At 47.5% G+C, this 27,977-nt stretch overlaps 2 protein-coding genes across 10 annotated transcripts; one reads left to right on the top strand and one right to left on the bottom strand.

The window, feature by feature from the left end:
* Positions 1–168: 168 nt before the first annotated feature.
* tmem200b (transmembrane protein 200B) lies at positions 169–4,041 on the top strand. Of its 3 annotated transcripts, XR_009710661.1 has the most exons (3): positions 877–1,434; positions 1,849–3,124; positions 3,249–4,041. XR_009710661.1 is itself a non-coding variant. In XM_061266975.1 (2 exons), exons 1-2 carry the CDS (start codon positions 848–850, stop codon positions 3,047–3,049), a joined length of 1,218 nt encoding a protein of 405 aa, XP_061122959.1. In that variant the 5' UTR covers positions 169–847; the 3' UTR covers positions 3,050–4,041. The 3 variants fall into 3 exon arrangements, 2 of the variants coding, with proteins under 2 accessions (XP_061122959.1, XP_061122957.1); XM_061266975.1 differs by lacking the exon at positions 877–1,434 and adding an exon at positions 169–864 and having other exon boundaries at positions 1,849–4,041; XM_061266973.1 differs by having other exon boundaries at positions 1,849–4,041.
* Positions 3,247–27,969, bottom strand: epb41a (erythrocyte membrane protein band 4.1a). Of its 7 annotated transcripts, none has more exons than XM_061266967.1 (21): positions 27,837–27,969; positions 24,393–24,712; positions 24,045–24,311; positions 23,635–23,739; positions 23,430–23,472; positions 23,286–23,361; positions 23,010–23,228; positions 22,802–22,889; positions 22,215–22,367; positions 22,049–22,146; positions 21,798–21,973; positions 21,459–21,694; positions 21,227–21,301; positions 21,115–21,150; positions 20,575–20,637; positions 20,040–20,210; positions 15,644–15,772; positions 15,429–15,545; positions 15,102–15,182; positions 14,887–15,005; positions 3,247–3,333 (listed from the first exon to the last, which is right to left on the bottom strand). In XM_061266967.1, exons 2-20 carry the CDS (start codon positions 24,702–24,704, stop codon positions 14,907–14,909), a joined length of 2,544 nt encoding a protein of 847 aa, XP_061122951.1. In that variant the 5' UTR covers positions 24,705–24,712; positions 27,837–27,969; the 3' UTR covers positions 3,247–3,333; positions 14,887–14,906. The 7 variants fall into 7 exon arrangements, with proteins under 7 accessions (XP_061122951.1, XP_061122950.1, XP_061122952.1 ...); XM_061266966.1 differs by lacking the exon at positions 3,247–3,333 and adding an exon at positions 12,417–13,527; XM_061266968.1 differs by lacking the exon at positions 3,247–3,333 and adding an exon at positions 12,417–13,527 and having other exon boundaries at positions 15,429–15,530.
* Between the last annotated feature and the right edge of the window lie 8 nt (positions 27,970–27,977).

Here is a 27,977-nt window from a genome sequence, read left to right as displayed (position 1 = left end):
CTCGCGACTCGTTCGTGAACGGCAAGTGACGTCATTTTCTTCGTCGTTTTGTTTTACGGCGAGGTGGCACCAGCTTCAATGCGCATTACCGCCACCTACTGGTTGAAGTCATATGAACTGAAAAAGGAAGTGATTCGTTCACTGAAAAGAGTCGTTCTTTTGAACGAATCGTTCACTCACGAGCCAACACTACTGCAAAGGAGCCCGACTTGAGAGCGGCTCCCTGCCCTGCCGCCGAACGTCAGTCAGCCTGCCTCCCTCCACGGGATGAGAAGAAGGCAGTGTGTGTCGCGCATTGCGGAGGAGATGCGGGAGCCAACTCCGCGTCCTCTTTCTTGGCTGTGAACGCGCGCGGTGGAATTCTTGCCAGAGCACCCATCCGCCTTGTTGGTGACCGCCGGGCACCACGATCTTCTGGCTCCTCAAACTATGAGCAGGCTGCAGCGGGCATTTGGGAATACAGGCAAGTTTGAACAAGTGGACCCACGTACACGTTGCGTGGATTGGATGCTGATGCTGACGCTCCCTCCTTCCCTCCCTCCTTCCGGCAGGCTGGCTGGCTGGCTGGCTTTTCTTTAGGAGACCCAATGTTTAATTGATGTCACAACGTGCACGGAGAGGAAGGACTGACTGACTGACTGCAGCAGCGCAAATCGCCGCCGCCGCCGCCGCCGCCACACATCGGCTCGACTAGTAAAGACGTTTCGAAAGGAAAAGCGTGATTTGGCCTTTTTTTCCTTTTCCAAATGCCAAGTTGTATTCTCCAAACGTCAACTGGTGGCTCTGCAGGAGAGATGCAGTGGCCAATAAGCTGGCGAGCTTCCCGTTTTCCTGCAGACAACAGCAGATGAGCACTTTCAATCGGTGATTTTTCATTTGTCTTCATGCGTGCATCAAAATGCTATATCGGGGAAAACATTGCTCGTCTGTTGATATGCACTCAACAAATCACCTGATTGATTTGGACAGCCTACAAATGACGAGGTCGTGATAAACGCGGTCGGTTCTACTTCCAAGCTCGACCTTGTGTGAAGTTTGCATTCCCTTCTCGTCTTCCAAATACGTGCACGTGAGAACTGTGCCATGATCCAGTTTCACTCCACATTGTTTTCTTTTTGTAATTAATAATACTAATAATACTAATAATATTTGACCAGTTTTTACTCGTCTGATTTGAAAACGACTTACTTTGCTTTTACGTGAAAAAAAAATCTAATTCGTGCGTCATTACTAGAACTGCAAATTGTCTTCACTCTTAATCTCTTTTTTTTTTTTTTTTAATATCTGACCAGTTTTTAGTCATCTGATTTGAAAACGAGTTCTTTTGTTTTCTACCTTTTACTGTATATGAGGTGCTCCTACATTGATTTGGGTTGACAGTCACGATGGCCCTCCGAAAGAAGCTATGACTACAATGCGGCCCGCCCCAAAAAGGTTTGCCATCCCTGAACTAGTTGAAGTGGTTACACATCATATTGTTGCACCTTAAGGGTCATGACCTCTTGAAATATTACAAAACAAAGTGATGAGTGCTGTTTGCCCCTTTTTCCTTTGCTTCGGTGAAAAACCACAGTGAGCTTTTCCTGTCATAGCGCAAAGTATCCGAATAATTGAATTTGACGACCGATTGCTCCTTCCACGAGTCAAGATTGGAATGTCTCATTTGTGATTCTCACCGCGAACGCTTGAGCAATGTTCCCTTACAGACCACGTGACCAATTCCAAATCATATCAATCCCTGTGAAAAATGAATGATTGAAGTGCAGACCTGCTTCTTCCGTCCGTCCGTCCCTCCGTCCGTCCGTCCGTCTGATTGGAAGCAGTAATATGTTTTCTCTGCTTCCAAAGGGCTCTGAGCGGGCATCATCACCTGGAGCCAAGCTCTGGAGTGACGACCCTCAGCATGAAGACCCAAACCGGCAAAGTCACCGCAGCAGCATCGTCGGGCCGGCGAAAGCCCCGCTTCACCTTGCGGGGCCGAAAGAAGAAGGACGGCGTGATCCGAGGCAAGCTTCGCCTCCGTTCCGTCGCCGGAGCCTTCTTGGTGCTCGGGGTCATGGTGGTCACGGTGGGCACGGCTCTGGCTGTGGCCGGGTACCGAATGTCACGTTTGTCCATTCCGGGAGCCGCCGAGGCCAATGGTCTTTCCCAACCACGGGGGAATTGGAGTCTGGGAGCCAAGGGCTTCCTGTCCCCCGTCAGCATGATCCACTGCGAGCGGATGAAGCTGCTGGGTCCCGTCATCATGGGGGTGGGACTCTTCATCCTCATCTGCGCCAACACCGTCTTGTACGAGAACCGCGACAGAGAGACTCAAATGCTCCTGGCTCAGATGCGCAACGTCATCTGCTCCGTGTCTGCCGCCGTACCCTCGGCGGACCTCCGGCAAATGGCCTTGGCCAACGCCGTGTCCAAACATCACTGGGTGAGCACTTTGCCCGCCGCCCAGCTCAACAGCTTATGTCGACAGCAGCTGGCGAGTTCCGAGCCCGTCCTGCAGAGCGCCGCCGCCGCCGTCTACCGCCAGACGGAGGCTCTCCATCATCAAGAGTCGTCGTCGGCGCCGACCTCCACCGATTGCTCCTCCTGTAATTCCAGCCGGATGGACTTGGACGCTCAGCGTGAAGCCCGGCTGAGCTTTAAGAGCCGGGCCGAGGACGAGGCCCAGCTGGCCGACTGCCTGATGTCGGCCAGCTCCATGTCCACCCTGGGCTTGGACGACGCGGACAGTCCAGCCGCTCAACCTCGACGCTGCCATAGTATGAGCTACAGGACTAAACCTTACGTGGCTCAAAGTTCTTTGTCGGCGGAGAAAGCAGATCAGTCCGATTGGAGAAGAGGGCCGCTTTCCGGAGTCAGCGTTGTTAACATTCCCGGACAGGTTGCGGACGAGCACCCTCATCGAAGCTGGCCTCGGCTAGACCTGGGCGTGGGCAGACGCTATCTGAAGTTGGACAACAAAGAGGACTCTGTGGACAAACTGCTGGATCACTTAGAGCAGCAATCTTCTCAGTGGGATAAGAGTTTTGGTTCAGGACCTTTCCAGTGATCAACACTCAAACAACCAGGAAGTCATCATTTTTTCAATGATGAAAGTGAACAACTAACGGTTCTCTTACGCCCAGTGAGTTCTGCGCCATTTGGAGTGTCTTGAGCCTGTTGACGGACAGTCACAATTGATGCACAGATGAATCGAAGGAGAACAAGAGCTGCTCTCATTGATGAGCTAAACATTGGTTTTTTTCCAGGTGGACCAGTTTGTTGAGCGCAGCAAGACTGAAGGTTGAAGCAGACTCGGTGTTCTCCCGGAGCCATGAGTTGTCACAACTGTGTCTGGATAGAAATGGGATGACAACAATGCATGTACGTTTTCTACGTTAGACTAAGTTACATCTGCAGAGAAGTGTCCGTTCCGTGTTGGGTCCATGTGCAACAAGGAAAGGTCACCCCAATCGATTACAACTTAATTGATGGAGTCATTCTCGTGTATCACCCCCCCAACCCACCCCTAAACGTAACAAGTGCTGAAAAAGAAGCCCAACTATGTTTTGTGAAGCTTAACAAAAGAAACCCTGACCAAAAAAAAAAAAAACCCAAATCAGATTGTTCTGCTCGGTGAGAAAAGACCATTGTTGTAATAAAGCAACATTCCACCGATGTTTGCCTGTTGCTTGCTAAAGCAGAATTAGCCTGTCGTGAAAGCAATGAGATTGTTTCCCTCCGCTCTCCTGGTATTTATGAGTGGAGGGGAGGGAGGGGGCTTCCTCTCTCCCTCCCCCTCTTAAACACACGCACATAAATACACACGTATACACATATCTGATCCAATGGACCCATTGCATTGTGCCGACTGGGCAAAAGAGATTTAGTGAGGTCACCATTCCTTCAATCCATGTGCAGCGGTGACCTCTTTGTGTTTGTGTGTGTGTGATGCCTGTTGTGTGTTCTAAATGTATACTAAGCAATATTAGCAGTGTGACAGAACAATCAATGGCTGTCTTGCCCTTTGTCAAAGCACTGCATTAAAAAACATTGCCCTGCCTTCTTTTTTTTTCTTATTTGAGCCATAAATCGGGTGGCACCTGGTTGTTGATGTTTGCCACCGCAAATCAGCCTTACGGACAAGGCCGTTCGTCACTCTAAAGGAGCCCGAGGTTTTTCTCAGGCAGGCAGCAAATATCTGTGGTGGATCAGGATGAGTGAGCCACCAGCGGTTCTTTTTTGCTTTTCTTGCATGATCGCTGCTCAGCACAGAAGAAGGTGTTGACTATGGGAGTACGGCAGGCTCTGGGAATTCCCTGGCAGCAATTATCCTCAGCAGAGTGTCCAATTTTTGGGGCCTTTTATCTGGGCAGGAATGCATTCACTTCATTGAATTGGTGGTGGGGCTCCTGGCTTTCCAACAGCCCATAAAGCCAGCAGCAAAGTCTAGGATGCTTTCACATTCCAAACGGAAAGTCCGATTATATCTGGGTCAGCGCCACTAGGTCTGCTTGTAACAGTTGAATAGCTTCATACTATTGGTTCATCATTTTATTTAGGATCTATAATGACGTACGATATTTGACAAAGTGGGCAAGGGAAGTTTCCAAATGCCCTTGTGTTGCTGATGTTTTAGCCTCCAGCAGAGCCAAGCTAAGCCGGGAGATGGCTGAGCTCTTAAATAGTCACGCACATTCAACGTCATCACGTCTGTCCTTGTTTCCACTTTCTCTGCCTCAAGCGCTTTCCCGTGGATGTGACAAAATCAAACGCGGAATTTGATGCGGATCATTTGGGGCTGGGGCTACGCTCTCTGATATTCAAACAGAATCATCAAGTTGAATCCCTCCAGTTTAGCCTCCAAGTCATGAATGTCTGCACGGTGCAGTTTCTTGTAGAAGGACGACATCTTGACCAGAGGCCAGATGCATGTGTTTAAAAAAAACCACTCACAATAAAATGCTGATACTGCAAACATTCTTTTCAACATTCTACTGGCACTTGTGTTTCCAGCACGATGAGCGTGACACGCTTATCATCTCCACGCACTGGGCTCAGCGCGCTCTCTCAGAGTTCAGCGTCAGATCAGCTCGCTATCGGCGGTCTGCAGTCATGCCGTCCCAAATGACGTCAAGCCACGCAAGCGGGTCCGACCCCCTCATGTTACAATATGTCAAATAGAGCACAAGTGTTTGTACCTGAAAGGCCGCTCGCTCGCTCGCTCGCTCGTCCGTCCGTCTATTTGGAGCCAGCCGCTACCAGACTGGAAAAAGCCTTTCAGACTATCTGGAGCCGTCTTGTCGACGTCTCCTCCACCCAACAGTGAGCCACCTACGTTACGTCTTCGATAAGGCAAACGAAAAGAAAGAAACAACCCGACCAACCTAGTGTCGCTGTTGGCTTAGCTTGTCCTTTGTGCTTTGTGCAGGAGGCAAATCCGGCGGTGGCACTTGAACCCGCAAAAGCCCTTTTGCCAGCTCTCTACAAAAGTCACACAAACAGAAGATAAGTGTCTGCGGGAATGAAGACTTTGCTCTTAGTTTTCCGTGTGCAACCGACATCACTTGTTTCACTCACTGAGCCTTGGAAGGACCTGATGAAAGTCATTGAACGACTTTGCAATGCCGGGATCACTTTCCCGCTGGGGCACGCACAAATCAGAGGAAGAGCTTTGCTTATTAGTTGTACTAAGTTCACTTGTTAATCCCTTCACTGGTTCTTTTATCTCAAACAATATCTTCGGGTCACCTGACATGTTTCGGCTTGCTCATTGTCCCACTGTGGTTCCAATGTTTCTGAGCATGACTACAGTATGGCGGTGTCACGGCCTTTGCATTATTCATGGCACGCAACTTCAAGCACAGGCAAATGCAAATCTGCGGCCGGCCTTCACTTTGGAGCTTTTGCCTTCATCTCCGCACCAAGTGCAAATGCAGCCGTATGCATCAGTACACCAAAGATGGAAAACAAAGCTGGTCTTGAGGTGAATCTCAAGAATTCCAAAATGAACGTGCGACAATAGTTGTCGTTTCATGTCTTTTAATTCACCATCCGGGGCCATTTAAGCTTTCGACTTTGTGACAGTAAGCCACTGAAAATGGACTAAGACTGCTGAAAGTCAGTCTGTGGAAAAATGGAACAGCAGCATCAAAGCAATTTGGAGCTAATGGTCTTCATAAGGAGGCGACTTGTGCAGCATGCAATGGTTGTGAAGCTAAGGAGATGAGTCAGAGGAGATGACAGACGCTGTTGTCTCTCGCTCAGGCTCTCGCGCACTCGTTTATTGCAATCATTGCGAAATTCTTCCCACTTGACACTTACATAAGAAATCAGAGAGAGAGAGAGAGAAAGTCATGTTACACCATTACACAACAAGACTTTTTGGGGGGGTTAGGGTTCTTGTGTCAAGGTCACTCACTAACTGATGAATTGCAGATGAATGAGAATGTCGATTGAAGTTTCCATTCAGTCATGCACTCTATTTATGTAACATATATACGTATATACAAGGTAGCAGAAGAAGATATGCAGTGCTGCATTTTCCAACAACTAAATGTTTGGAAAGCTAAGCTGTTGTCATCACACAGACACTCAGTCGGGCTGACTGCGCACAGCTTTAATTCCTCACTGGAACATTCCAGCAGCCCTCACTTGTTCCTCTGATGCAGAAGCAAGCCATCCATGCATCCATGCATCCATGCATCCATGCATCCATGCATCCATGCATCCATGCATCCATGCATCCATGCATCCACGCATCCACGCATCCATGCATCCATCCATGCCTCCCTCCCTCCATGCCTGTCCATCCATGCATGCATTCATCCATCCATGCCTGTCCATCCATGCATGCATTCATCCATGCATCCATGCATCCACGCATCCATCCATCCATCCCATAGGGCCTCTTCCTTGCCTTGCCTTGCCTTGCATTGTACAAATGCTGGCACTTGGGAGGTGCGTCCCACAAAGCTGCCACTGTGTCTCAAGCGGCAGTTACTTGATTGTGAACTTGAGATTCAACTGATGCTTTCTTCTCCGACAGTGGTGTCGCGTGTGGAACACCAGAAAAGAAAAGCGCTAAAGGTCTGAATTGCATTATTCAAATAAACTATTAAGACTTCTTTGAGGACTGCAACTTCCCCTACCCTCCCTCCCTCCCTCCCTCCCTCCCTCCCTCCCAGAGACATGGCGCATGCCAAACAGGTATTACCGTTGCTTTATCAGGTAATGTCTTGAAAAGTGAGCGAGAGCTTATGTGTGAGAAAAAGCCTGGGGATCAGCAATCAGTGCACGTACACAGCTGAAAGTCTCAACCCGGCCCAAGGAGCAGAGCAGAGCAGAGCAGAGCATGAATCCACTCCTAAGCTTCTTACAAAACGACTACGGAGAGGTCATAAAAATACGCTGCAATGCAATGCAATGCAATGCATGACATCCACCCTTTTGCACAGATCAATCTTGCATTCAATAGATGCCAGCGACTGTTTCTGGCCAACAATTGTTCTGTGACCAAGTGGTTTAGATCACCATCTGCCAATGTGGGGCTCTCACTTTAATTCCTGCCGTCAGAAGCCTCCGACGATGACATGACAGCCCCCCCCCCCCCCCAACCCCCCCAGGCGGGGCAATTGGCTGCCGTGTCCTTGAGTAGCCCTTTGTGTCACTACGGCAAGCCTTTCTTGCTTGTCACTCTTGTGACGCACGTTTGTTAGGATCAGATCATGAGTCAAAACATCTGCTTGCCGCTTCAATGAACCAACTGCACACAATCTTGGACTTCTAAAGTGGATTTTCCCAGTAGAGCTATAATTGTGATGATAACTTTGTCGAGATAAATGCTTTTCAATTTGCAATATTTCATCAGCTTGGACAGTGCAGGTCGCTTGTCATGCACATTTGTGAGCCTCCTGATTCAGCTGTCACTATTCCACTTCCACTGACAGCTGACAAGGCACACTTAGCAAACAGCCAGAGGGGAAAAGAGGTGAGATTCATGCTTTAGTCATGATGCCACTTTTCATTTGTGCAGGTTTCGCACAGCTCTTCCAGTATGGCACACACATTGGGGGGGTGGGGGGGGTGGGGGTTAGAGTGGCTCACAAAACAAAACAAGTTCATATGATCCATCAGAGGTGCCAAAGCCAAGGCCCGAGGGCCAAATATGGCCCACCAAAATCATTTCATGTGGTCTGGGAACAAGTTGAAATATTTGGACATTAAAGCTTTGGTATAAACGTCGCCAACCCGAAATTTGACATGCCTTCATACTAGAAACGCTTAGCTGGAATTGCTATGTTAGAGGACAAAGCAAAAACAAAAAAAAAGGAAAGGAAAGCGGGACCCTGGATCTTGCCAAAAGCACTTTTGAATACGAAGGAATTCTGCTTTGCTAGAGTAATTAGCGACCATCATAGGAACAAGCACATAGAAGATATAAATAGTAAGTCAGCAACAATGAGAAAAAAAATGGAGCCGTGTTGCTCTTGAGGCAAGTTTATCTTTATGTAAGCAAATCCTCGTGCGTCCCGTCCCCCAAGTGCCCTGCGCTTATCCGACAAGCTCCCTTCACTGCACTGATTCATTGCATTCCGTGGAGTAGCTGTACATTCATCTTTACGACTAAGTGCTGTCGCAGAGGGAGGTGGCAGATTCATGGGACGTTTTGATTTGGAAGGCCGGAGTCGGTCGCCTTTTATTGCGGACCTCCGGCTAGACTTTGCGCAGCCAGTGGTAAATTATTCAGCAGTATACAATTGATGGATAGGACACTGGATGCTCCAAAACTTTGCAGAGTTGCGTGGAGTCTTGAATTTCTGGCAAATGAAAGCTCATCCTTTTGCTCATTTGTTGCTTTGAATTTGGAGATTTGAGCCAAATCTTAATTGAGCAATTACGAGCTCATTTCACTCTGTTAGCACTCAACATAGTAGCGCTCAATTGCCGTGCATGCTTTTAGCTCGCTCGACTCGCTGAGCCGATGCGAGCGAGCGACTGCAGCGTTTGGGGCGAGCGGCACCCCGAGGGCTCCTTTGCGTTCGAGGTGACCCGGGACTCCTGACTCTCTACAAAGATCCCAATCATTAACTTCAATGGCTTTAAGAAGCTAGCAGCTCTACTCAGCGCCACACCATGATCCATAGACGCAGAGTGTCACCTTGTCTTTTCATAGAGGAAATTTAGAACAAAAAAAATAGAGATATCAAATCATTCAAACTGTTTTAGACTATCCGGGCCATTTATTGAGAGAATCAGGCAGATAGAAAACAGGAGCAACGCCATATATATTTTTTTTCCCCTAAACCAGCAGGTGATTCATCTTTTGTGGAAGCGTAATTCAACTGAAGTAACCAACCATCCATCCATCCATCCATCCATCCAGATGGTATTTGTTCACGCCTTAAGACGCTGCGGCAAACTTTGTAGGATCAAGCTAATTGCAGTTTGCTGTTCATTAGGAAGCACACGCTTCACATATGGGGGCTTAGTAAAAGCAGGACGTGCATATTGCGGTGGTTGTGCAACTACGCCAGCTGACAAGATCCATATTGCTCCAAGCAGACCGAGAAGTTGTCAGAAATGGCGCAAGAGCTGAATGCAGACAATTTGCTCAACCAAAGATGAGCAACACAGAAAATTGCTAATAAATAACTCAAGTTTGGATTGAAGCCAGCGTTTTTGAGCTGGGCTCTTTTTCTCCTTCCGAGCTGTCTGGAATCATGCGGCAGGAGAGCTGAACAAAGCAGGCCATTTATCTTGTATCGTCCCTGATTCAAATATTTTGCACAGCACAGCTCCAGGGCTGGAATACACAAGCACGCACTCTCAAAGCATCATTGAAGAGCATTCAATCACATCACAGCTACTTAGCCCACGGTGCCAAGAAGCTCTCCAAATCTTGTCAAGAGACGCCCATTTAGCAGCCTTAAATTCAAACTAACTCAATGGATATTTACATTTTTAGTTCCCTTATTTATTACGGATTTTAAAATGAATGTATAGATACACACACAAGGAATTTGAACTGTTGCTTCAGGATAGAAGTCGGAGAAAATAGAAAATATGAGTCAATGTTACAGATGGCTGGCCGCAGGGAGTTGTGGGGCAGAGCGAGCCAGTGAGGGAGGGAGGGAGCCAGCCAGCCAGCGAGAGGCTCTATGCTTTGCTTCTTATGATGCTGGCCAAGGCGATGGATGGCGGGGCATGGCCAGTTCAACGGAAGACGAGGAAGATCAGAGAGACAACAGGAGTGGCCATTTTGACCATCTTCAACTGAATTCTCCATGTAACTAAAAGCCGAAAGAGCCAATGACGCCACATAGTTTGGACGAAGAGTAACGTCATTTTTCTTCCGCAATTGCGAGCATGCTGTTTCTATTTGCTTTCCTGACGCCTTGTCAGCTTGCCTTACATCCTAAGATGGCCAAAGCCACTATACTACTAAATATGGAGAACCATATTGATTTGCATGAGAGGCCCATAGAGCATCCATATGAAGCAAGGCTTTTAGAAAGGATGGAGAGAAATACACAAATGAGCAATTATTTGCACGGCTCAGCAAAAAATGCGCCATCATCACCCACTGAGCAGACAGGTGGAGACTGGAATTGCTTGGCCCGCAACAGAGGAAGCCGTTTGCGAGAGGGAGGAAGGAGAAGAAAGACGGAAAGCAATGCGAGGTGGCCGCCTCTTTGCAGACACCTCCGATCGCATCCAGCAGCACATTCAAAGAATACCCGTCCTATTAAAAAACGGGTTCAACAGAAAATAACGACGACATGTACAAACAAATTTCATTGATGAACTAAAGCAAAATAGGATCATTCAATAAAAGGCCCATTTGGTTCCAAATGACAAATGTTATGGCACGCTGAAAAGTGCTCACGCCTGGAAAGATAAGGCACCGGTCGGTCGGTGATGTCTCCACATGATAGAAACACGATGAACGCTGAGGAGCAAAAGTGCATTGACTATATATGGAGATATGTTGGGCTCACCGTGGCTCGGAGCACAGCGCAAGCTTGGACAGAGGCTTGCAAGTATAGGAATGCATCAAGGAAGATGGGCTCAAACATATGCCAGCCACAGAACGGAGGGAGCCGCTGAGACCTTTGATTGCTTCTTTCATTCTTGCTTGCGCTTGTGGCCTGGTGCTTCCAAGTCCCTTATCAGCGCTTAGATTGGGAAGCTTGAGACGAGTGAACGTGAGTCTTCGTATAAACTATTGCAAAAACAAAAAAGCAATACATCGACACATCAGCTGGCGATACGCTCGGCGAGTCAGCGGAGATCCCATTTCAAAATCAGATTATGACGAGGAGTCACGCTTCCACTCTGGAAGATTTACCACCAATCAGTCAAGCCTGCACAATTTGGTGGCTGCAGTGTAGGAGAAAGGCAAAAGCCTCTCCGGGTGACCTTAAAGAGAGACGAGGTCAGGTTCACGCACGCAATGACTTTTGCTTTCGTTAGCCCGTTAACAATATTTTCCATGCGTGGCTCCCAAATGGGCCATTGTGGCTGGCTTCCTATTGCACAAGTGTGAGTCAGTCAGGTGGTGGCAAGAATGACCAATCGCAAAGAGCAACAGGATGACTCGAGGGGGGCGGGGGGGGGGGGGGGATGTCAGTCCTAATCACAGAGTGCAGGACAACAGTAGCCAGAGGGAAAGAGGAGGAGGACGAAAAGAAGAGCTAGCCTGCTTAGTAGCTTGCTTCCTTTCTTTCTCTCACTGTCCTTCTTTCCCTTCTAATCTATGCATTTGACTGCAGCAGCAGCAGCAGCAGCAGCAGCAGCAGCAGCAGCAGCAGCAGCAGCAACTGACTGCACCGATGAAGTTTGGCTGAATACTAAACGTTGGGGCTCAATTGAAGCAATACAATGTCCTAAACGTGAAGCAAACATTCAGAGTTTGAATGAGATCAGCGCAAAAATGGGATGGAGGGAAAGAAGGGCAGTGGCTCCAGTGCCAAATGTCTTTTGTGGAGTAAACAGGTGTGATTTACAGCTTTAAAATCAATCCACTGAGTAGTAATATGGCTTGCCTACCCTCCTCTGCTTGATTTCTTATGCCTCAGAATATGATCACACGCACTATAATAAACCCGAGGAATTCCAATGAAATAGCCAGCAAGTGTACAACGAGATCTTTTTTTTTTCCAGGGATACCGAGTTCTAGGAAGGGGTGGAGTCCACGAGAATTTTTCGGGATGCACTATTTCACCGGTGTTGCTCTTGTCTAGACGACGACTTTGTTTTGTTTTTTTAACCTTGGCATATTTGGATGTGTCAAGATCAGACGCCACTTCCAGAATGCCATTAAAGTAATTGTGAGAATTGAAATCTCATTTTCTGTTGATGCCAATGCTCAATATTATACGACACGCATACTGCCACTATCCCTGTTTGGACAAAGTCAAGTAGTTGACAAAGAGCAGGATAAAATACATTTTATTCAGTGCGCGCGCGGTGGGTGCAACATGTCTTCCTTGTGATGCTGTGGCGGCTATACAACGAAGAAAGAAAGAAAGAAAGAAATGTTGTTTACAACAAGAGAAGGACGGACGGGAGAGCCACAACTTGTAAACGGGCTGGCAGTGAATGAGTTTATCCCAAATGAAGCAAACAAAACAAGCTCTTTTGCACGCTCTCTTGTCATGCCGGAGGCTACGACAGCACACTAACTAACGTTGCATCCGATCGACGGTACGGAGCAATAACAGCGCCACAAACGGACGGCAGAAGAATGCCACAAAGCAAGAAGACGGAAAGAAGCAAAAGGTGGTGAGAGAATAGCAAATCAAGGTCTCCTTCACAAACACTACAGCAAGTACAAAACAATGAGAAGTGCCTGACAACATTCTTTTCCACCTTGAGAAAAATATTGCTTCACATTAAAAGGGAAGGAACAATTATTGATGACTCTCGAGAAGAAAGCAAGCCAATGGGACGGGAAGCGTGAGTCTCCATTTGTACAATCCCAAGAAACATTCCCTGTCTTTGAAGGACGCCACTGCATTAGTGAGAACCAATTGTGATTGTAAGAAAAGCCATACAAAAATAAACTTAGTCATCACAAAGATTAAAAGACCAAATGCCCCTTTGAAAATTTGGTTCAAATCTCCAAATTGGAGAGGTAATAATAGTTCACCATCTTTGTAGTAGCGGTTTTCTTTCCTTACAGACGTGGTTTTTTATTTTCCGTTTGTTTTTTAGTCGTCGCTCGGTCGCTCGGTCGCTCTGTGATTTTGGCAGTAAGTAGAACAGGAGAGGGAATTAGGAAGATTCTTGGGAATTTTCCGGCGACTCTCCCGGTGACTCTTGGGACACGACTTCACGCTCACGGAGGTTAAAGTTCATAGTTAGTCCCTCTGATGCCATCTGGCGCTCTACGTCCAAGGCAGTGCTGTTGGTTGGTTGGTCGGTTGGTTGGTTGGTTGGTTGAGTGTGGCTCAGTGCTGAGGTAAAAAGGATGTCAGGTGGCTGAGGAAGGAAGGAAGGGAGGGAAGGAAAGAGGGAGGAATGGAGGAAGGGTGATGAAGGCAGCTGAGAGATGGGAAAAGGAAATGAATAGGAAGTAGAGGAAAAGAAAAAGAATCGAATCAGTGTTTCGACAGCAACAACGTCTATCTCGTAGGGTGCAGGTAACTATCCTAGACTGGATCCCGGAAGTGGATTCAAAAGTCCCAGTGGCTCTCAAGTAGGCCCGGATGACATTCCATTATGACGCTATGAAAATCAGCAACAAAATGTACCGCTCTAAAATACTTGGGTAAATAAAAAGAGCAAAACAATTGAAATATAGATACACTTTAGGTGTGAATTGTTCCTAGTAAGTCACAGTGCTTTTGAACTTTTGAAAGCGAAGAAAGTCCATAGCAAGCAGCATCTGGACAAGCCAGCCAGCCAGCCACCCACCCACCCCGGGAAAACAAAGAAAGTCCATAGCAAGCAGCATTTGGACAAGCCGGCCGGCCAGCCAGCCAGCCAGCCAGCCAGCCAGCCAGCCAGCCAGCCAGCCAGCCAGCCACCCCGCTGCACAAGCCGGCAGGAAGAAAATGCATCATCAATTGAAATGTTGCTTTGCAGTTGCACAAAGTGGGAGCTTGGACTGTGTTTACATAGCAGCATAGTCAGTCCGCTAAACACTTCCAGACTCCCAGCTCGGATCACATCAACAGGGCTACAATTAAAGCCACGTGGGCGGCACCACCGTTATTTAACGTAGCCCAGGGCTGCACTTCATGTTGGACATTGTAACGTAGGCTGACACCAAACTTACTGAATGCAGAGGGCCAATGTTTGTTTTGTTTCTTGGTTTCTTGCCATCACATTTGCATCGGGCTTTTCTGCTCATTGGATTCAGTGTGCTCATCTAGCTTGGTTGCTGGCGTTTATTGTTACTGCGCTGGCTGGCTCATTAGAGGTCCATTTAGTATTTAACTACTTGAGTGAAATGCCTGCTAGGACAAAGCTGCCAATGCATTGCCATGCCTTGCAAACAGGAGAAATGATATTGCCCTAGCTAAACAATGGTCTTTGTTACAAATCACAGTCAAGTAGATCAAGCGGTGCATTTTTGTTTTCTTTCTCTCGCTAGACGCGAATGGACTACTACTTAAGTCATACATATTTTGGACAAAGCTAAAAGTGGCTTTCGAAATGAGACCAAAATATATTGCTCCATCTTGTTTTCATCGAGAACAAAGGCAAATCATTGACAGGCCGCCTTGCCAGCAAATATGGGAGGGAGCTTTTATTTTAGGTCACGTTCATTTTTGACGTCATTCCAAACGAGTTCCGTTTGATATTTGATAATGGATCTTCGTTCCAGTACTTTTGAAAAGGAGCTTCTCATTTTGCGTGACGCTCGAAAGGTGAATATGATACAAGAGGGATACAAACCTCCAATGGATGAGCTTATCTTACTCTGGGGAAATCTCCGTTTCTTGGTGGACCACCACTTTGGTGACAGACATATCTGGGTGTTGTTCTTTTGCTTCTTTGATAGCCTGAGCCAAAGCCTGGCAAAAGGACACAGCGGTGGTAGAGCTTGATCCATGGCTTGTGGAACAAATGGATTCCACTTGCATGTTAGGGTGAAAGAAAGCATCATTTACCTTGTCATGATCAATTTCAGTATCTCCAGTAATGACAATCCTCTTCTCAATGCGAGTTTCTGAGATTCCCCCTTTCACCGTCTGCCAAAGACATTTTCATATCAAGAAAGTTGGAGCTGATTGTTGATTTTTTTGTCTTCCTTCCTTCTTTCCTTCCTTCAAACAAAAGACTGAGTTGAATAGTCTGCGAGCGATACCACCTCCAACATATCGCCCTTCATTCCTGAATGCGTATTAAAGAGAGCATCAAGCCTGTACAAAGCATAAAAGAGACGTGCCAATCGGAATGACAGCGTTCAGGTCAATGGATTGCACCGACTGGCAGACCTTGGTGATCTGGGTGGTAGTGGTGGTGCTGATGGTCTCGGATGTGATGGTCTGGGCGCTCAGCAGCACCCCGGAGTCTCGTTCCGCAAAGTTGTCCACAGGCTGTGGAAGAGACACCTTTGAAGTGTTAGTTCCATTTCACAGATCAAATAGCATTTTTCATCTTCTTATTAACAAGAAGACTTGGATTTGAGCACAGTAGGTATGCCTCTTACCTGGGCTGACTCGTAGGTAATGGTCTTTGTCTCAGTGTGAACTAAGGGGATGTCTTTGTAGGCCACAGTTCCTCGAAGAGAGTTGGTGACATCCGAGATGGTGATTGTCTGGGTCTTCAGCAGCGGAGACTGCAAAATCAGAGTCAAGCTTGCTGAGAAATCCAACGAGAAACATGACAGAACAGATTTGAGCACTAAGGAACATTCGCAGCCAGGCAAAGGGATTTCATAGAGTCGACAAGCTGTTGTGACAAAATCGAAATAATACCGAGTCTCAATTAGTGTCGTGAGATAATGCTATGGAAACATTTGAAATCCTAGCCAGGAAAACAATAAACCCCATTCACTGTGTTGCACTGTGTAGGAAAAAAAAGTTGCTAAAAGTGGAAGCAAGTCAGGGTCCAATCTGCCAAAGCACCTTTTCTTACTCAGTACATTTGAAACAGTACATTTGAAATTCCTTTCAGTCATCCTATATATTTGAACTTCTTATCCAGCCAATCAAATGAATGCAGGTAAACAATTCAACAAGAGCGCTTGATTTCAGTCTCTCGGACTGGCACCTGACATCATTTGCTTATTGTCTTTATTGGGATGATAAAGCAGACTCCTAAAATAGGACTAGTCCTTCTTTTTCTTCTTCCCGTTCATTCACGACGGAAAGCGTCCCGAACGCAAACAAAAACACTTGGTCATCTTGAACGGGCATGCATAGAGCAGAGCATCTTTGAAGTCCACCTTTCCAACCGAGCCTGGAATCTCTGCCCGACCGAGGAGCAATTGGCTGTCAGCAGAACAATGCAAATCCAAAGGTGATTGGCAACACAAGGGGCCTCGGCAGTGCATGCATAAGGAGGCCTCCAAATGACCAAATGAGTAATATCGCCCGTCCGCCCGTCAGCATTTGCCGGCCAGCCATTTCAAAAAAGGAAACCTTCACATTTTCAAACAAGGCAAAAGTATCGGGCCACTCGAATTGTGCACGTGTCAACTCCGGCAACGTCTTGCATCCATTTTGGGAAAGAAAGGCTGCGGCGGCCGGATCGGAGCACAACACGTCCGTTTCGTGTCCTTTGGAGCGATCAATCGCATTTCGCGACTTGGCAGTCTGACGGATGAGCTGAGTGAGGCTTGTTGAATGCCAAGAGAACATGACCTGCTAGTCCACATGGTGCCAACTTCAAGTTGGAATGCTTGGCTTGGCTTGGCCCGCTCATTCATCCCTTCAAAAATCCGAGACGATTCGATGTTGGGAAAGCCAATTTTCATCGTTACCATTTACTGACACACTTTGTAGACGAGAGGCAATTTCATGGCAAATGGGATCATATCAAAAAGGAAAGTGTGTCATTTATCCTGGGCCCAAAACTTTTGTCTTCTAGAATAAGGAGACAGTGAACGGTTACAAGCGTGGTGATTATTCCCTTGCAACATCTACTGTTCATGCCGATTCACTTTACTGCAATTGTCTGTCCAATCATCTCCTTCATTGAGGGGGAGAATACAGTAACTGTCACGCAGCCAACATGAGGAATGTCCTTGATTGTGACAAGACTGTGTGTGATCTGCTCTGCGAAGCGAGAGAGCACAACATTGTATTCTTATTCCTTCGGCGCTGGAATCCCTCCAAAAATGTTTGCATACTGCTTGGATCTTTTTGAGCTCAACATTCAGCTGGCAACAAGCATTTCAAAAGCAGTATTTGGAAAAAGATTGGAAAGAAGAGTGCTTGGTTCGACACCTGAGGGAGTCGTGAGAACGCCCTTGATTGTCCGCCTCAACTTGGTCCGACCGACATGAGAATCATCATGCTCGTTTAAACGACCTTTACTTAAAACAGAAAACAATCGCAATTGTTCACACAATTCTGAGGACAACAGATCAACCATTACACTGCGTAATATAGCTTCTTTTTTTTTTCTCAATCAGCAATGGCATTATGCGGCCTTAAACACATTTTTAAGATTCAAAACAAATGGCGTTTTCGCCCAAAATTGATTTGAGTAATCATCGAGAGCAATTGATTGGATTGGCCAACTTTTTTTACGGTCCGTGTAAACAGATTGGCAATAGACATGCCGCAGCTGTTCAAGTGGAAATTTCAGAGAGGACCACTGATGACGGTGTAAAGCGTCCACTTTGGGTGTCCAGAACGTAGCGCTTAACAGATGGCCCCGTGACCGTGCTTTAAGAGCTGATCTGTCTGGCTTTGCTGGCAGGAAGGACAAGAGAAAGGTGCAAAGAGATAGATCAGCTCCAAACGCAAGATCAAAACAAAACGCACGCACGCACGCACGCCAAGAAAGAACGATGACTGAGGTAGAGTGAGGAAAACACACGGCTGAGGGCAACATTTTCAAATAAAAGCCAACCACAGCACGGTCAGAGCCATGGCAAGCAGGCCCGACAGGAAGAAGGACATCCGAGAGTGCCTATAGTGCGTGTGGAGCCTGGACGGGCTGACCTCACCGGAGCTGTCCAAGCGTCTGGCCTCATCTGGCACCCTGACAGCCACCTCCAAAGTCTCACCACAGGCTTGCTCATCTTCCTCCTCCTCGCCGTCCTCCTCCTCGTCTTCTTCGTCTACCCAATGTACCTCACTGTCCTCGTCGTCCAGCAGACAAGCGTGCCTGAACAGAGGCGATTCCCCCGGCGTCGGGGACAAGCTACATGCTCTTACCTTTGGTCCAAACAGCGACTGCCGACCAGGAGAGACAAATAACAATGAACACACATGTGCCCAAAAGGAAGGCTCAGCTCACAGGAACACAAAGCAAGGGGACAAGAAAAGAAAATGAAAGTGATGGCACAATTGATTGTTCCACTTAATGGGACATCGTGAAATCATGTTTTGCGTCCAACGGTCAAATGGTGCCCTTTACTCCATTAGAGTGATTCATCTCCAACAAATAAATGCCTCTCACTGCTCAAATAAATTCCCTTCGGAAGAAAAAAAAACAATAATTAGGCGTTGAAATAATGAGACTGTCATGCTGCCAAAAGAGGGGAAAGAAGGACAGGAGGGAAAGTAGGCAGCCAAAGTCCTTCTAATGTTTAAGGTTAGTTCAGCCCCAATGCATGACTAGTCAACTCGAAAATGAACTCGTCAAATGACTTCCTATAGCTCCTGAGCTGCAGCAAAATTGAACCGAGGTTGGTGGTGAGCTTTTGTATTCTTCATATATATATATATATATATATATATAAAGATTTAAAAAAAGAACATCACTGGGGATTTGTAGCCAGTCATGCAGTGGCCAAGCTTGCTCATTTCCATCCTACGTGTCATCATAATTCCCAAGGTTCTGCAGGTTTTGCCTCAAGCAATAGTCCCATTACAACGCAATTTGGAGTGGAGACAGAAATAGAGACATAAAAAGACAATGAGGGGGAGAATGAGACACACAAAATTCTTCTGGCTTTTTTCCCATCGGTCCTTTTGTCCTTCCAACTCCAGCCGGGCTCAACACATGCAAAGGAATCATCTCAGCCATGCGGCTGGCTCATTGCTCGAGGAAGCAAGATGACACGCGGTGCGGCAGCCATTGGAAGAGCAAAGCTAACTCGCTAGCTATTGCAAGCTTGCTTCAAACTGTCACCTCTTCTCCAAATCCACTTGTCATCTTTTCTTGGCTGCCTTTGCACACATTCCGACTCCTGCGGCTAAAAGCACGCTGCAGTCTTTGCTTTTGCAGCCAAGCGCAGATGTTACAGATGGGATACGTCATTGTGGCCTGCCTGCCTGCCTGCCCGCCTGCCTGCTTTTGCCATGCTGGGGTTGGCTGCGTTGACCTTTTGAAATGCAATGCACCTTTTTCCTCACATGCGCCACATGGCTACTTTGCATGGAGCCGCTGTGGCACAATTGCACGCACGCATCCAAAGAGAACCTAACAAAAGTAAATGACTGCTATTACTCATGCAGAAGCAAACATAAAATGACACAAGCCAACAGCGCCGACAAGTGGATCATTCGTGTACCTGCCAAATCATTCGGGAATGAACAAGGCAACGCGCGCACGCGCGCACGCACACACAGCCTTTGGATTGTTTGCAAAGCCCTCAACCTTAACATGCAAACGCGTAAACAACATTTCAAAACCAAATTGGACTCGCAGCCAGGAAGGCCGATGGATCAAGATCAGCGATACAATCATGTCAAATCATACGTCCCTACAGCTTGTGAAAAAAGAACTACTCTTCATTTAAGACGTTACTTGTTAACCGGACTTTGAAAGGTAAAAAAACAGACAGTATTGAATTCACACTAGAAGCATCTTCAGAATGATTTGCTCAGCTCTTCAAAGGTCGCTAATTCGCTTCATCTCAAAATAGGAAAGGAAGAAAAATGATTATCCGCTGGCCGGCCGGCAGGCAGGCAGGCAGGCGGACTCACCGCAGGTTGCAGCTGGCCGTTGATGCTCGCTGTGCGGAAAGGCGAGTTGCTGGAAAGACGCTTGTCCCATTCACTGGGTCGAGGCTCCGGTACAGACTCCATGAAACTTCTCTTCAGCTCGCTGATACTCGTGTGGTGACGCATGATCTCCGTCTGGGTCTTATCCACGTCCTTGAAAAAACAAGGCGGCGTGTTAGGAGAGGAAAGGCCATAAATACAACAATGACACGGGCAATATGGGGATGGAAAAACAAAAAGCAATCAACCGGTGACCAATGGAGAAGGTGGAAGATTGTCGACAGCATGCTTACAGTCATCCATCCAAACGAGACATGAACGTGACAATGTCAAAGAGAAATCAAATCAAGCTACTTGCATCAGAGTCAGAGAGGAAAATGGTGCATGCCAAGCCTTTGGGGTTAAGCTAATTGCACACAAGAGAAAGAAAGAAAAAAAAAAAAAGGTCGACACAAACATGAAGCAGGCAGAGAAACACCAAGACGACATTCAAAACAGAAGTGAACGCCATACAAACCTCCAACATTAAATTGCTATGTCTGATATAAATAGTTTCGCCCTCAAGTTTCTTAGCTCGTTTCTGCAGAAGACACAAGACATCATTTTGGAATCATTCACAAGATTGCATTTGCCTTGCAACCGAAGCCCACCAAAATCATCAAGCGGGAAAAGGAAGGATGCAGACACATTGGCAAAGGGAGCGCGAGAGCGAGCGAGAGCACAACAGCATTTGCATGCTAATCAAGCCTAGCTGCAGCAGTGCCTACTGTCACTTTGCAGCAAAGTAGTCTTAAGTGGATTTCAAAATGACCAATCGGTGGAAAGTGATGGAAGCGGCGGAAATCATGTCAAACCCTTTTTTCAATGACCAGAGCAATGGTGGTGGCAAAATGCATCATTTCACATCAAAACAAGAAGAAGAACTGCAGCCAGTGGAAACGTTTGCAAAATCAATCAAGTCAGCGCATGGACATGATGTCAAAGGCAGCCCGAAGAGTCAAGAAAGAAAAGAGGTGCAAGTGTCGCTCGTGACTTGGCGGACGCATGCTATGCTAACCTTCCTCACTCGCATCGTTTCCGTCTGAGGAGAGTGCTGCTCTCCCAGGGGAAGGAAAAAAGAAAAGTCATGTTTGGATGGCGCTTCTTTCCGGGGTCCAAATCAAACAAACCTGGCTCTTTTTCTCTCCTTCGCCATTGGCAGCGCTCGCAGAGGGCGAACGTCTCCGTTCTCTCCTGGCCGACGGCTGCGAGGACACACACAGCTCAGCTCGCACGTGATCACGATGGAGTCCGCTTGCAAAAGCCCATTTCGTCCTTGGAAGCTAAGCGTACGTCTCTGTCTACTGGATGTTGGAGCCCCTCCGATAAAAGAAATACGATTGCACTGACTGCGCTCAATACCTTCATTTCCGGAGTGGACTCCGGTCTGGGGCTCTGGCTTTTGCTGGATCCGCTTTTCCGACCGTGGCCCTTCAGCTCGGCTTTCCTGTCTGCCGAGCGCCGGAACTTGGGCGTGCGCTGGGCCAGCTGAAGGGTGTGCAGCAGAGGCGACGGCGTGTTCTCCCCGGGGGACAGCGGCGACATGATGGGGGCGCTGACCGGACGGCTGGATTTGATGCCCGGGGTGGACGCCATCGCTTGAGTGAGCCAAAAATATATATACACACCATTTTTGCAATTCCAGCGGGTCACGGATAGACAACTTGATAGCCAGACACAATCAATAAATAGACCGTCTACCTCCATCCATACTGCGGGAGTTCCTCTTACTAGACGTGCGCTGGAAAGCCGGAGCCGGTCTGTCAATGAGCGAGCTGGCCTGTTTGGTTTGAGCCTGAGTTCGACCGCTGTAGCGAAATTTGGAGCCCAGAGCCAGGAACTTTTTGGGAGTTGCGACCATCTCGGTGGAGATCAGCCTGCGGGCGCGGGCGCACACAAAACTGGATTATCGAATGACGTCATCGTGATGTCGGAACATCTCGGTAGCATACCTGAAGAATGTGTGATGCTCTACGCACACTTTCCACAGTTTCTTGGCTGCTTTGTAGTTTGGAAGTTTGAAGCCGATAGCGCTCTCATAATGTTCCACCTGGTAGAGAAGATATCGGACGATAAGATGAAGATACCGTTTGCACAAGCGGCCGAAGGACGGCGTACCTCGGACGGGCGTATTTTGATGAAGAAGCTGCTGCGCTTGTATGAGACCTTCAGGACTTTGGGCCAGGGGAAACGGTTGATCCTCAGTTTGTCTTTATAAACCATCAGACCATTGGCGCAAACTCCCAGCATGATGTCAACACCATCCAGATCCTGACACAAACAATGAGGAATGGCTTCCAATTTGCATCGTTGAGGAAGTATCAAATCAGGATCATATTTGGTTGAACATCTATGGATGGACATGATTTATACGATGATGGACTATCAACGTATGCTAAACGTCTTCATTAAACCATAAACAGAAGTGGCTTGAATAGGATTGTCTTGGACTGTTTGCTAAGAGCCACAAGGGGGCAGCACGTTCATGTAAAAGGCACCATGCCGGTCGGCCGGGCTGATGCAAACAGATTGACCTGATTTCTGCTCTAAGATCTGACAAGTCACATGTTTTCCTGTTGTTGGGCCCACACATGGTCTTTTCGTGCCATTTGTTGATCTGGACACAGCTCCACCATATCCAGCATCATATGCTCTCAGACCGTGGAGATGGCACTTTGAAAGAATGACCATTTGTTTGTGTTCACCTTGGCAGGGTGGAGGTCAACGCCATACATTGACAGCTTCTTTGCGTTCTCCAGGAACATCATGTCAGCTTGAGCTGGACTCATTGACCTGCAAGACAAAATGACTCGTGATCAAGTCAAGGTGGCGCTTGAAAATGTCATTTCAGCCAATGACTCCAGTTTATATGAGAGCACTTCCAGCGCCCACGGACGGAGCCAATGCTCTTACCGGTAAGTGCGGTGTAGCTCCATCATCTTGTCCTCAAGCTCCTTGCTCTGCCCCTTAACCATCTTCATCTCCTTCGCGTAATCAGCGGCGTGCACCTCGGGGTCATACTCGCCCAGCTCAGACTGCAGAGCGTAGGAGCCCAGCAAGGCCAGGGTGACAAAAGAGCACGGCAGACGCCCTTGCAGGATGTCCTTGCGCAGTTGCAGGCACAGGTAATACCTGGAAAAGGATGGTTGTCAAGGAATGATCCTCTTTCATTTCACAGAGGAAAAATACCTTGTGATGTCCTCCGACAATTGGGCTGGATCCGGAGGGTAGAATTTCACATTGAACGTGAAATCATAGTTGGCCCCTTAAAAAAGGATGACAAATGATAGGATGAGGGGAGGCCCGCCCGGTTGTGGCCCGTATGGAGCTTACCGTGCACCTGCCTGCGGATCTCCTTGGCCAGATCCATCAACGTCTGCAAAAATAAATGAGGCATGTCAACATCTAGTTTAGGTCCCCGACCGGGTGAGTGCCACAGGTTCATCCGCTTCCCGGTGACATGAACATCCATATTCAGAGCTACTGTCGGTGGGGACGGCAGCGCCAGCAAACGAGTGACACTTTGACAAGGGCTCACCTTCACCTTGGGCGTCTCCCAGATGACCAGCCCGTAATAGTCTCTCTCCAGCAGATTGAGGTGATCGCACACTTTTGTGAACAGCTCCTGGCCTTTGGCATGTTTCTGACACGCACCAAAAAGAAAGAGCGACCGGAGTTCAGTGCAAGTGCTCACCTGATGCATAGGATCACGTAACAACCAGTTCTTTCATGGGCCTCGGGGGAACAAAGGACCACTAACAGCTTTTAGCAGGTGCTTAGCAAAGCAGAGATGTTTCCTTCTAAAAATAGCACGTCCCATACGGGCGGGCCTTGTCGTCTCTGCCTTTCTATCAACTCCGTTCGAAATGATTTAGGATTGAGTCATAAAGCGGTCCTTGTTGTTCCGGGGCCTTCGCCCATGAAAAGAACGCTCTTAGTGGTTCTTACATCCAGTTCACACTCATAGAGAGTGTCGTCCAGCAGGGTGACTTTAACTTGCATGGTTTTGGGGCGACGTGGAGCTTTGGGACTTTTGGATGCCTCCTCTTCTTTCTCTTGGTTACGGCTGCCTTCAGAAGCGTCCTCCTTCCGCTCCTCGTCCTTCTTGTTATCCCCGTCTTTCTCCGCCTCTGCTTTCTCCTTGTTGAGCGGTTTGTCTTTTCCAGCCTCCTCCTCCTCCTCCTGCTCACCTTCTTTCTTCTCTACTTGGGCAGCCTGAAGAAGATGATTCAACATTTTTTTTTATTATTAAAAAGGGGGCAGGGTATGGAGTAAAAAGGCGCCATGCGTCCTGACCTGGGCCTCAGCGCTGCTAAGCGAGTGGCGATCATGGGCCACCTCCCCCTCGATCTTCAGCTCAGGTTCAGGGTCAGCAATGGGGGCTTTTGCCTCTTCTTCCTCCTCCTCCTCCTCCTGCTGCTGCTCCTTCTCCCCTCCCTCGCTCTCACACTGCGAGCGTCTCTTCAGGAAGGAGGAGAAGAGGCGGGAGAGGCCTCGGTTGCGAGGCCGGAGGTGCTGGTCTTCGGGAGAGGCCGGCTTGGCGTCCCCGCCAGCCTCCTCTTGCTGCCTCGGCTTCTTCTGGTGACTCTCTGCTTCGTCTGTCGTCATGGTGACCGCTGTGACGCACAATCATGACCATGAGGATACACTAATATACACCTGTCAACTCGATACCACGTGACGCTCGCTCAGGGCAAATGCAATTTGTTAATGAAGACGGTGATGGTAGAAAAAGCCAGAGCTGGGTCTTTGTTCCGTCATCATGCTTTTCTCCAATGACGCAAACAGGATCAATTGCAGGCAGGCAGCAATTGCAGTGTGTTTTGTCGCTGTATTCCGGAAGTCAGTCACTCTGATGACACCAAAGGTGCTGCAGAGTTTTTGCTGCCTGCCACACAAGTGCTGACACGGCAGACACAATAGAGGGTGGGCACCAGGTGGACCCAGAGAGAACAGATGAAAACAGCATGTTCTCATGGCTTGAGTGTTCAGTCAGCATGTGCAGTGTGGCTAAAGCTGACTGCGTGCACTTTTTAGTCCGGAGCAGCACTGCTGATTGTTTTTTTCCTCTGCCAAATCAATTTGCAATATGTGCTAAGTGGCCATTCTGGAAGTGGGTAGGAGGACATAAAAACACAATTGCAAAATAGAATGACATCATTTCATCATTTCTATTGGTCAGCCTATTTTGTTTTTTCCTTAGGCTACCCCTAATAAAAAAATACTCGCACGCTTTCCTGTGGTGGTAAGCTGTCATAAGGGAATCAAATTGTAATCAGTAGATGGCTCGAAATGTAGAATCAGAAAAAAGAGAACGTCCAGATGTCAGGCTGAGCTTGTTTGAAGTCACGACCTCGACTTGGCCAGCTGCTTTAAGAACATATGAGAAAATATTGAGCAGAGGCAGAATTTGGACCATCCCAGGCTTAATGTTCAAATCACGTTCAAGTTTGTCCTGCAAATTAACATTCACAAACATCCTTGTTGAAATCAAAACAATTTTCATTTGAAGATGTTTTCAAAGTTTCAACTTCAAAATTAGTCTTCATATGTTTGATAGGATTTATTATTTTATTAGGAATGCGTTCGTGAAAATGAAGTACACGGCAGCGTGGCTGCCTGCCTGCGTGGCTGCCTGCCTGCGTGGCTGCCTGCCTGCGTGGCTGCCTACCTGGCTGCGTGGCTGCCTGCCTGCGTGGCTGCCTGCGTGGCTGCCTGCGTGGCTGCCTGCGTGGCTGCCTGCGTGGCTGCCTGCCTGCCTGCATGCATGCTAGCCTGAGTCAGAGCGCTGAACGTGAGCTTAAAAACAGAAAGCGGCTTTAGAATTAATCGGGCCCTGTGTGGGATTAAAGGACACTGCTCTGACGTGGAGTGCAGCCGTCCGTCCGTCCGTCCTCCCCACCACCCACGCAAGCTATGGAGAAAATCTAGAAACTAGCCTGACCCACATGAAATCAAAGGCAACAAACTATGTGTATATATATTGTAAGATTATTTTTCAAGTAGACAATTTCCTTTGGTCAATTTGGGTGCAAAACTTGCCAATGTAGGTGTAGACTACAAAAGGCAGTGGAGAAATGGAGACTCCAGTCACAACAAACGAATCACTGTCCTCTGAGTGTGAGATGAAACAAACATGAGCAAAGAGATAAATATAGAGTGAAACTAATTTGAGCTGAAAGCAATTGCTTCAAAAGAATTGACCTGGCTGCCACACTGACTTGCTGTAAGGAGAATATTCAACAATAGAGGTCTGTCAAGTTCGTTGACAAGTCTGACTTTTCTAGCAGCAGTCGATAACCGAAATTGCAACTGGTTCTAAAAAGACGTTCCAAATGTATTTGGTCATATTGGTGTGTTTTATTCGACCTTCTGGACATGGATGTTCATGAACTTTGCCGCCGCCACCAGGGGGCAGGTGAGATGCTGTCACATCATTCATTTCGAGTCGTTTCCATGGACAACAGTGACAATGTCTGTCAATGTGTCATTGTACAGTCAATTTACTGGCAACGACGCAATCCACCGATGGATGACACATCAATGATCATCAGTCATTTCAAAATGGCAACACTCATCCCACAAACTGTCATGCATTCATTCCACTGGGTGGTGTATTTCATCTCATCTTTAACCACATACCGGCTGTATGTTTACTAACAATTAATGCATCACAAATTTCATCAGACAAACTCCTAAACTCTTAAATCAAACTCGGTCTTACTACCGCGCTAAATGTGGATTTGAGGGATTGACACAATAAAGGAAACTTTTTCCAATATATTTAAGATGCTCAAATGACATATTGCCTTAAGGTGGATGGTTGACGAAGACAGGTGGGAAGGAAGGAAGGAAGGAAGGAAGGAAGGAAGGAAGGAAGGAAGGAAGGAAGGAAGGAAGGAAGGAAGGAAGGAAGGAAGGAAGGAAGGAAGGAAGGAAGGAAGGAAGGAAGGAAGGAAGGAAGGAAGGAAGGAAGGAAGGAAGGAAGGAAGGAAGGAAGGAAGGAAGGAAGGAAGGAAGGAAGGAAGGAAGGAAGGAAGGAAGGAAGGAAGGAAGGAAGGAAGGAAGGAAGGAAGGAAGGAAGGAAGGAAGGAAGGAAGGAAGGAAGGAAGGAAGGAAGGAAGGAAGGAAGGAAGGAAGGAAGGAAGGAAGGAAGGAAGGAAGGAAGGAAGGAAGGAAGGAAGGAAGGAAGGAAGGAAGGAAGGAAGGAAGGAAGGAAGGAAGGAAGGAAGGAAGGAAGGAAGGAAGGAAGGCAGGCACAGGGAGAGAAAAGCGACACAAGGCAATCAATTTGAATTAAAAAAGACACTCACAGGCACCCCCTGCTCCAACGCTGCTGTATCTAGGAGTTTTTTTTGCTATTAGGGACCATATGTCTGCTCATGCAGTAGCCTTCTAATTTTACACATCGAAAACACAATAATGAATCATGCAATTGATTTTTTTTTTTTTAGGCGACCCACCATTGAATCACATCTGCTCATGTGCGCACTCGTAACAGCATTGACGAAGAGACGCGCACGGGTGGGTCAAAACGAGCCCAAAAAAAATAGCATCCAAATCAAACGCCGGATTTGACCGACATGTGCAATGTTTAAAAACAAACAAAAGAGCTCGTTTTGCAGCAACAAACAATTCAAGGGGCGGTGGGTGCACCTGTCGTCTGCAAATGGCGCTGAATATGGGGGGGGGGAAGATGTCAACAAATTGGCTGGCTTTAAGCTGTGGAAATTCACTCACCGGCTCAGCTCTGATCATCCAGCAGAAAATAAGCACGTCAGTGTGTAAAAATCGGTTCTTGCAAATGATAGAGCCCTTCTATTTGGAGAATTAGCCAAGATGTGATACACAAGCGTTCATCCAGCAGCTTGCAATGGGTTT

This window comes from Syngnathus typhle, linkage group LG20 (genome assembly GCF_033458585.1).
Source record: "Syngnathus typhle isolate RoL2023-S1 ecotype Sweden linkage group LG20, RoL_Styp_1.0, whole genome shotgun sequence".
Lineage (NCBI taxonomy): Eukaryota > Metazoa > Chordata > Actinopteri > Syngnathiformes > Syngnathidae > Syngnathus > Syngnathus typhle.
Note: the sequence above shows the minus strand (reverse complement) of the source record. Positions and strands in the feature narration are given on the sequence as shown.